At 30.1% G+C, this 12454-nt stretch overlaps 2 protein-coding genes across 5 annotated transcripts; both read right to left on the reverse strand.

The window, feature by feature from the left end:
* Window positions 1–5700: 5700 nt before the first annotated feature.
* LOC106375086 (two-component response regulator-like APRR1) lies at window positions 5701–7156 on the reverse strand. Of its 4 annotated transcripts, none has more exons than XM_013814985.3 (4): window positions 6591–7156; window positions 6381–6512; window positions 6123–6287; window positions 5701–6023 (listed from the first exon to the last, which is right to left on the reverse strand). In XM_013814985.3, exons 1-4 carry the CDS (start codon window positions 6930–6932, stop codon window positions 5913–5915), a joined length of 750 nt encoding a protein of 249 aa, XP_013670439.1. In that variant the 5' UTR covers window positions 6933–7156; the 3' UTR covers window positions 5701–5912. The 4 variants fall into 4 exon arrangements, with proteins under 4 accessions (XP_013670439.1, XP_013670437.1, XP_013670438.1 ...); XM_013814983.3 differs by having other exon boundaries at window positions 5701–6026; XM_013814984.3 differs by having other exon boundaries at window positions 6381–6515.
* Window positions 7157–7790: 634 nt separating this feature from the next.
* On the reverse strand, window positions 7791–10718 carry LOC111199925 (the record flags this gene model as incomplete). The annotated part of the gene is given in 1 exon segment (XM_048748034.1): window positions 7791–10718. A coding segment is annotated over 1 exon segment (414 nt), but the record flags the coding sequence as incomplete, so codon positions are not given.
* Between the last annotated feature and the right edge of the window lie 1736 nt (window positions 10719–12454).

The raw sequence follows: 12454 nt of genomic DNA on the forward strand, positions 1-12454 counted from the left end.
TTTATTTTTATTTTTATTTTTTTGGTCTTACCTTCTACATGTAATAATATGTGACAAGATATTTAACCTTATATATGTGTCCGTTTTTTACTCTAACTACCAGACTGGTTACATTATTATAATTCTAAACCGTTTAATGGATTAGTAAACCATCGTACCAAAACAAAATAAATTATAAGAGCCACACACTATTTCTAAACCGTGACATATTATAGTTATGAAACTAACAGTTTGTACCAAAACTAACTTCGGTTATATGACCCACCAGCTATTTCTAAACCTATCTATACTATTAAAGCAGGATCCTATTGTCATAATTACCTTAGGGGCATGTTTCCTTCACTAACATTGCATGTTTCATTAAGGGCAATTAAGTAATATTAATAACAAATCTATATTGGGTCATTATTTTTGGATCCAGCCCAAATCAAATCTCTCTTGGGCCATTTGGGCCTATTAAAAAATCAGATTCAATTCTCACCTTTTTTTTTCCTTTGGGCCATTGAGTCCAAGTTCAAATAATTTTTTTTCAACTATTCTTAATTATTATTTTTTCTTTTCTTAATATAATTTAAGCATTCATAAAAATAATTGAATTTTTTTATCGAAAAGTATAAATCTTTATTAAAAGTATATAATTTTTTAATTAAAATATTAATCCCATAATAAAATTAATTTATCAGAGTTATACCAACTTAATTCATTAAAAAATAAAGTTTATTTTTTTTTAACATAAATAGTCATTTAAAATGAAATCGATAAATAAAGATAAAATTTTTAAGTCTTTTATAAAATAAAACACAAATATAGGAAAATATGACATTTACTAAATATTTGTCAACTGAAAAAATAATAATAATAAACCCGCGCTTTCAAAGCGCGGGTCAAAATCTAGTAACATATTATACTTATTAAATTAATACGAAAATTACACTTCAAACATGATTTGTATTAAAGACCTAAGACACTATAGGTTATACGATAATACCACATTATTCATCACATCTTTATCCTGCCATCGTGCAACTTCTGTTTGTTAAAATGAAAAACCTTCTTGGATGTTTCACACTGTCTTTACATGTCTTCTCTTCCTGAGTGAAAAATCGTATATGTGAACACATTATTCAATATCACTTATTAAAATATCAATCATGTGTGTATAAAAAAACTTAAAACACAATACATACCACAATGTTCATCAGGTAGTATTTACATAATATATACAATTAACTTCAAATACATCACCATTGTACAAAATTTTGTTACCAACGTTGCTAATCACATTTTTTTAAAGATCGACTTCAATTTACAATTTTAAATGATAAGCTTTGTTGCTAATCACAAATTTAAAATTTAAAATTTAAGTTCGTAACAAACTATGACACTTAAAATTCTGATGACTTCCTCTACAAGTTTATTTAGTACGGCCAATTACATAATTTACCTTAATTCTATCAATCAAAATATTTAATCGATCCTACTTATATTTTTTACCAAGATTTTTGATAATCTACATTGATTACAATATATTCTATCATAACTTATTTTAACCTACATTGACTATAAACCTCTCCTATTATAAATACAAACTACCTCAGAATCCAGTGTTTTGAAAATCGACCGGACACTGAACCGGACGACTTACCGGGTCATTGGGTCACTAGATCGACCGGATATTAATTGATGAATTAATTTTATTATATAATAATATATTAACTATGAAAATAAAAATATACAAACTAAAGTCAATATTTTATAAATGTTTTTAAACATAAAATAATAGTTTGGATATGTATATTTTATGTTTAAAATCATTTAAAAAATAATTAACTAATTTTTCATATTTTTAGTTTCATTTGACATACAAAATATCAAAAAATAGTTTAGAATATTTAAAAATTATGTAACAAGTTAAGAATTATGACATCTAAAAAAATCAAAACATTAAATTCATAAATATTTATGTCAAATGTGAATAATAAACTAAAATTCAATCCAAAATAAACCAAAAGTAAAACATCATTGTAATAAATTGTCAATAACAAAGAATGTATAATCAAGCTTGCCATGTTCTTCTTCTTCAACTTTTTAATTAGAAATTTAGAATCTAAAAAATAAAAATTAAACATTTTAAACATTAGAATGTATAAGTTATCTATTGGTTCAACCAGTGGTTTAACCGGTATCGGATTTTGGATTTTAGTGGGTTTTTAGGGGTTTTGTGGGTTTTTAAATTTTGGCTTTTTCACAAAACCCTAACCGCATTTATATTGGGTCACCAGATTTACCTGTTTAACTGCGGGTCCGGATCGGGTTTCAAAACACTGTCAGAAACCTTTATCCATCAACTCTATCGAAACCAAACACACTACAAAAAAACCAGCAAAGAAACGAAACTGAAAGCGTGATTCACATACAAAAAAATAATTCTTATGCAAGCCAAATATATATTGATATATCAAAATATCTATAACAAAAATCAAATTTATATTCTTTTCATTGCATTAATAACGATTTTTTTATTTTAATGTATTTTTACCATATTCGTTTTATTATATCCTAACTTGACTCTATACGAATAACTGGATCTATCGATTCGACTACAAGTCTGAATTGGATATGAAAACTCAGTGAAAACATTGTATCGGAGTGAAAAATAATAATAGAACAACTTTTAAATATTATAGATATCTAATAAATAGATATAAATTCATTTAATATTGGCGTAACGATTAGCAAAAAAATATCCGCGCTTCTTAAGCGCGGGTCAAAATCTAGTTTTTGTTTTAAGAAATAAGTAAAAATTATGAATTTTGAAAATCTAATGTTTTGCAATATTGTTTCAACCCCTATAAAATGTTAAAGCTAGACAGTTTTATATGTTGAACTAAATTGTGCAGGATCACCTTTTAACTGTTTCAAGGTGTTTTTTAAAGTGTAAAAGAAATTAGTGGAGAAAAGGAGATGGGAGAGGGATGTCTTGTCAAGAAGAGAAAATTGTGAAAGAGACCATGGAAGTGAAACCTCGCATTTGGGTAACAAAGATCGCTATTGTTACACAGTTGCATGCAATAAGAAGCCTAAAGGCGTCTTTATTTTGATTAGCTTCCCACTTTCTGATTTGAACTTTGTTAATCGATGTCATGATTGGATATTTAAGTGACTTAAAATCATATAAACGGAGATTAGGTCAGTTTTTTCCAGCTCAGTGGGAAAGGTCAACCCATCAAGTCTAGTAACTGATAATTTTCTATAAAGATTCTGTCGGACCCTGTCTTATGGCCATCGTTGCATGATCTTTTCCAAAATCCCACGAACTATGCTCAGTTTGTTTACTTGTTTTATTTTTTCGAACATTTTCAATTGCTGCATGATTAGAAAACACGTGGCTCTGTTGATCTCATTGTATATTCTTTATTGGATGCAACACCACTTTAATAAGCTGCATAATCCTATGTTATATGATTCCCATAATCAAACTCCTCATCCATAATAGAATAATCAAGCAACAAAATGACCAACCTTCTTACCAAAAGAGCTGCACTTTCTCTTGTAATTTATTTAGCTGCAAAACACGAATGTATTAAATAGAAAGTTTGGTCCTTAAAAATGCACCAAAAGAACATAAATTGTTGACTTATATATAATTTATATTTAAAGCCAAATAGGAATAAAATTGTCCTGATTTGCTATCTTTTTCCAAGATATATATGGGAATGTCAAAATTGCATTAAAACATAAATAATATAGCTGAGGCCAGGATTTGAAATTAGACATATTAGCAGCTCTTTCTTCAATTGAAGGGGTAAGTTGTTGATTGTAGCTTTCGTTTTCAGCATGCATAGAGAGCGACCTTCACTGCTGTAACGGTAATACAGGCTTTATGAAATTTGGAAAATCCAACACCGAATCTTTGTAACATTTTTAGTGAAGTGGACAAATAAAGCATTTTCTATATAATATTTTCAACGCATCCCAACATGTGAAAGCGCAGTTCCTTTTTTTTTTTTGAACAAAGCGCAGTTCCTTCAAAATACATTATACTATATGAAAATTATAATTTATTACATATTGTTTTCAGATTAAGTGCTTAATTAACCAGCGTGAATACCTGAATTTATCTTATATTAAAATAATGCTTCTTATCACTTGTTAAAAAAAAAAATATCAACTCCTATTGCCTTTTTCTGTTCAAGTTGACCAGTAATACATAGAAGACAAAAAAAGTTGGAGTAGTGGGAGTTCACCGAAATTATTGAAAACATGGGTAAACACTGATTATCTTTCTTGATGTATGAAAGAAAACTGACAATGGGAGGATAACAGTTAATGATTACTTGATGCGATCTTTCTATCATGGTTTTGACTTAAGCATCTGCGATAGTTTGAGTCATATGCGTGTACCTAAGTCAATAAACAGAGTCAACTCACTTCAGTAATATCAATATATTTTTTCTATGATTTTTAAACATTGTAAGACTTTTTGTTTGAATCCGTTTTGAGAAGTGATTAGTATGAACTCTTATTAATTAAGGCATAAAATAAGAATAAGGGAGCACAAATTGAGGTGTATATCTTTTGTTTAATTTTTTTTCAATAATTGATTGTGTGGTTGAATAATTACAAATTCTATAAGACATTTATGTTGAATAATTACAAATTCTATAAGACATTTATGTAGAATTTAAAATATGATATTAATATGAATAAAAAGATGATAATATATTCTATCTCTGTAATATCATGTTTTGGACTTTTGGTTTTCTGTCTTAGGCCTTAACAGAACATGTTAATTTTATATCACTCTAAACAACATAATATTAATAAGTAAGATGTAAATGGAACAAATTAAAATATACATATATCAGTTTTGTGGTTAGGTAACTAACTATCACCGGAATTTAGAAGTGTGTTGAGAAGAAAAATGGAAAAATAAAAAGAATAGATGAGAAGGGCTTCAGCCTTCAACTTCACATATATTCGTCAAAACAGAAAATAAAGGGGACAAGCTCAGAGAATATATTTTACAGATTTTTTGAAGCCTTATTATATATGTTTGTTTCAAGAATTATATGTCTTAAAAAGGTGATTGGAACTTGGTTCCGTATATCATGTCTCTCCTCTCCACTCTCTCTCTATGTTTACACTCTATTTATGCACCCTATCAATCAACTTTAATTTGTAGACAGGATTCCCTAGCTCCCCACCTATCGTTGCAAGAACTTGGTGTACAACTTATCATGTTCCTGTGTTTTGTTATTACGACCAATTAATCGGCATTATTCGTTTATATCCATTCATATATAAGCATTGAAAAAGAAAGAAAAGAAGGCCACAAGCTATATTAAGTTAAGTCATTCGTCTTATGATCCCTTAAAATTACATCATATATTCCTTAATAAACATTGGTTCCATATGAATCCACTAGTTAATTAATCTTTTATCGACTCGCCAATTTATTCGAATCGTAAAAGGGTGTTGCTTGCCGTAAATAATCTCAGCAATCTTTTTAACTCCTCCCTTAAAGAATCATCTCATTCTTTTTTTGGATTTTGAATAGAGCTTTAGTTTCTTGAAAGTTTTTTAAAGACATTAATAAATTAATTAGCAGGAAGGAACAATTTGCTCTTGTATTGAGTTCATTATTGGCGGAAATTATTCTCACGTCATAGATGTGATGACCAAGTGACAATCAAAGGATATGATGATCAATTGAAGTTCTTTTATTTATATTCTAGGCAGAATCTTCATGTTCATTAACCCCATGAATAATTAAGTATATTATGATAACAAATATATCATAAAATAACTAACCTGCTTAATTATAATGAAACTGAACTAATCGATCAAATTTTATACCAAGCGACATTAATTAACTGATTCAGCAGTAAAGAGAGAGAGGTAGTATAGGATCAGAAGCTCCATGTGTTTGGATGATGAGCATCTCCAGGAGCATTCAATTCACAAGGAAATGAAATCAGATTAGACATTGCCTCTTGAAGCCATCCATCGTCGGTTTCCATCTGCTAAAAATGGGATGCAATATAGGTTGATTAATTTAAAAACTGACAATTGTAAATAAAACTATACTATTCTGGAATAATAATATGAATTTATAATACCTGGATTAGATAGTCGTCTGATCCAGAAAGCATATCTTCGTCTTTTTCAGAATGGTTGTTGTGATTCTTAGACATGTGAGATTGTTGCTCACTTGTGTCATTGTTTCTAGCAAACCGTCCTCGAACACGAACACGCCGATCAGCTAGGGTTTTACGACACACATACTGCATATATATTATACTATACTTGTTAAAACTCTAGCTCTTTCATAATTCATAACATTAATTTACTAAATAATAGCGAGTGTGTATACGTACCTTGATAGTCTTATTGAAGTTGCGTTGGTTCTTTTTCTTCAAGTACCTCATGATTCTGTCTTTACGTTCTTCAACCGAATAGCGTCCCACTTTTATGTTCGGCTCAGCTTGTATCCCTCCTTCACTATTTCCCTGCTTCATACAAATATTTTATTTAATAATATCATTGTAAGATAATAATATTTACTATGTGGAAACGTTCATATTTACCCAGGATTTCTCTCCAGTGGACGGATGGAACAAGGGCTTGATCTCCGGTGAATAGCCGTAGCACTCTTGATCCCCAACATGAAAGTATTGTGCGCCATTCACATTCACACCCACTTTCTGGTAGTAATTGTTGTAATCCGGCACAGAAACGTCAGAAACCCCAAAAACTTGCGGGAAAAACATGGATTCCGGGTTAGAAGATGGGTTGAAGGAGCCGTAGCCGTCGTCAAAGTAATTGGATAGAGCTGAGACGTCAGGATATGAAGACGAGCCGTGAAACTGCGACGGAGTCTCACCTGAAAATGTGAAATCGGAGTAGAACTGAGGAAGAGATGATGCCATGATGAGAGGACAAGCTTTTGTTCGTTTAGGGTTGTTTGAGAGGAAATAACAATGTGTGCAAGTATGTTTATATATAGAGAGATGAGTTCGTGTGGGATGTTACAAGTTATTGTTCGGGCAGGCTGACCGAACACACCAAACTTACAGTTATTTAGTGAGACTCTGCTCTGTTAATAACTTCTTAAAGCATCTGCATTAGAGTATTAAGAGGGGGGTTTACACAGTTCCCCAAAAAAGAAATAATATAAAAAACTATTTATTATGAACCTATATTAGAAAAGCTCTCCACTATGAACCCGTATCAAAATTAATGAAAATCCTCTTTTTATTCATTAATTTTCTTACCTTGACATCTTGATTATTACCTGCTCATTCTTCCTTTTTATGATTTTTTTGAAAGTTTTCTTTTTTATGTTTTAACTGTTTCTATTTTCGCATTTTTCAATTTCATTTCTAAATTCATTGACCGATCGACCTGTCTTTCTCTTTTTTATTCTTTTCAAAAAAAAAACTTTCTCTCTTTTATATATCCTTACTTGTTAATAATATTTTCTTTATAAACTTCAACATCTTTAACGACAACATGTTTTTTTTTTTAACCGTAAAGATTGTGTTTTGTTTCTCATGCATGATTCTAAAAATTACGATGTGCATTGCTTTAAATATATATATTTGTTTTCTTTTCCGGATGCTTATTTGATTGGAAGGTGTGTGACAGATTGGTAATGATGCAACAACTATAAGTCTATAATATGAAAATTCAAACTAATATAGATTAATTCTACTGATACAGTAAATGCATATGTAGAATGGTGATTCGTTTGATAATGGAGCACAGCTGAATATATTAGTTATCTAATTTAAGCCACACCAATTGTCCCAGCTGCCAATGTTCTTGTCTCGTCTTTTTCTCATAAAACAGAAAAAGAAGAATTTATAAAATGAGAATAATGTTTTCGCGTTATAGCAATGGCCGTACACAAACACACACGCTATGAAAACTACGTAAAGAGAAACCCTACCCCTAGCCCCAGAATCTTAACACATGTTCAATTCCAATATTTTGCACCCATTTAAATTATTGCTTACTCCAACTACAAAATAGCCCCACGACTTCAGAAGACACCCTTCTTATATATTCTTTAACTGAATAATTTATTTACAAAATTGACAACAAACTTAGATTTGTGACTTAACTCACCCTTTCTTTCCACGGTTCAGTTGATATACTCCGGTTACATAATGATAGTGCTATTGCATGAAAACCATGCATGCTCTTATTATCTTGATTATGCAAGTTCTATCTAAAACTTAGTCGCATATCGATTCTTTAAATAATGGGGGGAGATCATGACTACTTCCCGAAGCCCATTTTTTGCAGTTTAACATTGAAGGACTAGAATCATATAATCCTTCAACCTTCAACAAACCTACTACCAATCATGTCGTGTTCTTTAGTTTTTAAGAATAAGAAAAAAGTTGAGACTGCCAAAAATCAAATAAGGCATATGGATGAGATTATAAGGATTATTATAAAACACGGAGGACCGCCTCCAAACTTGTTCAATGAGATGAAAGATTCGAAGAAAGATGATGGATGGGTCATGACATGACTGAATATGCATACAAAGATTAAAGTATGACATGTTTTTCCTTACTTTGTCTTGTTACATGTGAAGTTGTACAACTTCACAATATTGGATTCTATTTCCGTGATCTTCTTAATTTCAAACTAGTCTCGTGGAATAGACAATAAAATATTTTATGAGAAAAAAGAAGATATCCTAAATATTTAAAACTGCATCTTATAAGATGTCAGTTTTTTTTGTAACTTTATAAGATGTCAGTTATATGCCATCTATTGTAGTAAAAATAACATGGATATTGATTTTAACAAATTGCTTTGCATACATGTATAGAAATAGGATATGACCTACTTCAAACTTATCTACTATCTTCCTATTTGTTGATTCGATTATATATGCCCTAAAAACACTCAACAATCACAAGAATAGTTAATTCTCAATATCTGAAATTCTGCGTCGTGTTTTTCTTCAAAGGATCAATACCTTTTTTATTATTTTTATATATAATTCTTTTTTTTTGGCTTTTCATTCAAAGTTCAAACTCAGAAAGTGGTTCCTGGAAATCTTGCTTCCATGTGTTCTGTTAAATTAAAGAGAAACTGATATCTTAGTTCGATCTTTGTTATCTGAAAAGATTCCTACCTTTAACTATCATACACTGAAAATAACCATTCATTATTCTACAAAATAAAACTGATATAGACAGTAAATCTTTTTAAATGTATTATAAACTGTCCCAAAATTTCAGATTTCTTTATATATATATATATATATATATTGTTGTCGAAACAAAAGAAAGAACATTTTCAGGGAAATTCCGAAAGAAATATAAATGAAAGAATTCAATGAGAAAAAAAGCTCAAAGTGAATTTGTGCAATTTGTGTTTGGCTATTGTTGCTGGTGCATGTTGCCTGAGAAGTGAATCTCATATATGTAGCTGTTCCCTTGAAGAAAAAAAAAGAGGCATGAAAGTTGGTTCTCATTTTACATAAAATTCAATCCACTTTTGAAGAGTATCCTTGTCAGAGCTAGTTGCATTTTCTATTGTTTATGCCGCCAGAAATAAATATAAAGATAAAAATAAATATAAATATAAAGAAAACTGGTATTTACTGTATAGATATATTCTGATTTTGTTCTACATATTACCGGGTTCGAGTTGCCGCCCTAGCATTATCTTTCTTTATTCCTAGAAAATAGAATACCAAGTTTCTGTTCATTTCTCATAGTTCTAAAAGAAGTTGAACCAGAAAGAGAGACAAAAATCAAGGACAAAGAGAGAATGTGATTTATTATTTGGTTTTCTCAAAATAAAAAGAATTGTTATTTGGTTCTCTAATCTAAAAATGTAATATCAGGTTTGACTTTGAATCAGAATAATTAGCAACATGATCATGAACCATTTCAACTACAATACTACTATGTAATATGAACAATTCACAAAAATGCAAGAAATTATCCGCTCCATGAGTCCTGAGTTAGTTTCATGTTCAAGTGGAAAATAATATAGAATGAGTTTTGTTAGAAAATTAAAATTTGATAAAAGAGTTTGTTGATTATATCTTCTTTTCTGATAGAGATTTTTTTTTTCTTTTGTAAACTCTGATAGAGATGTTTAAAGTGAAAGAATAAGTTTTCTTACTATTTTTCATTCAATCGTGAAATGATTAAAATAAACGGAAGAAGCAAAGTTCGATGTAAATTTTGAGAGCCTAGACATAATTAACTAGACATTGATGATAACTCTAGATAAGACAATGACTTGTCGACAAATATAAAAACTATCTAGAAGCGATCAATGATCTTGAGCAAAGCTTGAGTCGACGCCAAGTAAACCTCCGTATGGTAACTTGAGGGCATATTGAATTCAAGTGTCATGAGACTGACGAGGCACGAAACTAGAGGAGCCTCCACCGTCATGCTGACGTCATACGCAGCCTTGTCATAGTCTCTAGCTATCAAGTAAGCGTCGGTTTCTCTCACGCCACGCTTCGTCGCATAACCCAAACCACACTGTCTCAACGCGGCTGCAGCCTTGGATTCCGGTGGTGCTTCAACGCAAAACTGGAAGTGCTGTTGGTGAGGGTGAGGGTTGACGCATTGTTGCATCATTAGCTCTTCGTTTGCTCTGGAGATCACGTATACTGTTACAAGTGTGGTGATGATGAGAATTTGCTATAAGAGAAGAAGTCATCTTTTTTTTAGGATGTTGAGGCTTTGTGGTTGTGTAAAGCCATGAAAGCCAAAAAAATTGCCAATCAACTTTTTGGGGTTTTAGAAATCTGTAAAATCTTAAAAGTTACTCCCTCCGTTTTTTAATATAAGTCGTTTTACAGCTATGCACGTAGATTAAGAAAACCATTAATTTCTTATATTTTCTAAACAAAAACATCATTAATTATTTACCTAACCACAATTCAACCAATAGAAAAATAGAAGATATATTACTATTGGTCATACAACATTAATTATTAATAAATTTTACATAGAAAACCGAAAACGACATATAATTTGGAACAAAAAAGTTTCTCTAAAACGACTTATAATAAAAAACGGAGGGAGTATTTTTTAAGAAAACACTTTTTTAATTATTTTTAACAGCTACTTTTTACGGTTTTAAAGTAATTTTTTCTTTATTTTTTTTACAAAAACGTGGATGACTAATTTTTTGTATTTTGTTCATTTTTAGATATACAAAACTTTTGTTTTTGTCTTCTTCTCTTACCTTCTTCAACTTTTGATTATTCTCCAAATATTTCATAACACTGACAACTCTTATGCTCCTCCTTTTCCGTTTGTTTCCTCTCCTCCACTAATTCAGTAAATCGTCTTGTACAATTCTTCTACATTTTTAGATCTACAAATTAATTATTTTCTAATTATTCTCTCTTCTGTGTGGCTTAGAACTTGGCTCAGGTTGAGGAAACGAAGGACTGAAAGGGAACCAGAGAAGGAAGAACCGGGTATGAGAGGTGGAGGTATGGGTAAACGGCATGAGAGGTGGAGACATGACGGTGTCGACGGTGAAGGAGGCGAAGGAGGTGGATAGGAAAGCGGCAGCGGTGGTGTTGGAGATAACAGAGGAAGAAGAGGATGCGGCAGAGGTGGTGTTGGAGATAGAACGAGAGTGAAGTGAGTTTGATGTAGACACAGTATGTTTGAAGAGCACGGCCAAGAAGGTAGAGAAAATGGTACTCTCTCTCTCTCTCTCTCTCTCTCAAACCCCACAGAGGAGAGGATACATATGCTTCTTTCTTTACTTGCTTTTCACGGATCTTTTTATAAATCTTTCACTTAGTCAATTCAAAATGTTGAAAAATCAAAAATCATGTGAGCCTCACAATATATATATACTAGTAGTTCTCCTGCGCCATGCGCAGATATAAAATATTTAAAAATGCTATATATAAAAAAAAAATATTTTTATATTTTACTTTTATTAGTTTAAAAAATAAAACCATAATATAATTGTTTTTAGTTTGATTTATTCAAGTATACTTTGACCTTTTAATTTTGCATTATTTAACTTTTGATAAAAATAATTGAAATTTATAAAGTTACTTTATTATATTATTCTTTATTTAATTACCATTTTTAAATATGTCTATTTGTAAATATATAAATTATTTCTAATAATATATACATTAAATAAAAATAACTTATATACATTGATAAATATATTTTAAACTACACTTATTTTAATAATAAAAATATGATTCATATATTGATGTAAAATTTTAATATTCGTAATTATTATTTATAAATAAAAACATATTATTTTAATAGATATAAAAAAGTTATTAGGTATCATAAAATCTTACCAAAATGAATATTTACTGATAAAAAATATTTTTGATATAAAATTTATTAGTTATTACTATATTATGAAACTTTTCTAAAAATATAAATCCGTATATAGAAAATCATCATTATTA

The sequence above is a fragment of the Brassica napus genome, chromosome A1, assembly GCF_020379485.1.
Source record: "Brassica napus cultivar Da-Ae chromosome A1, Da-Ae, whole genome shotgun sequence".
Classification (NCBI taxonomy): Eukaryota; Viridiplantae; Streptophyta; class Magnoliopsida; order Brassicales; family Brassicaceae; genus Brassica; species Brassica napus.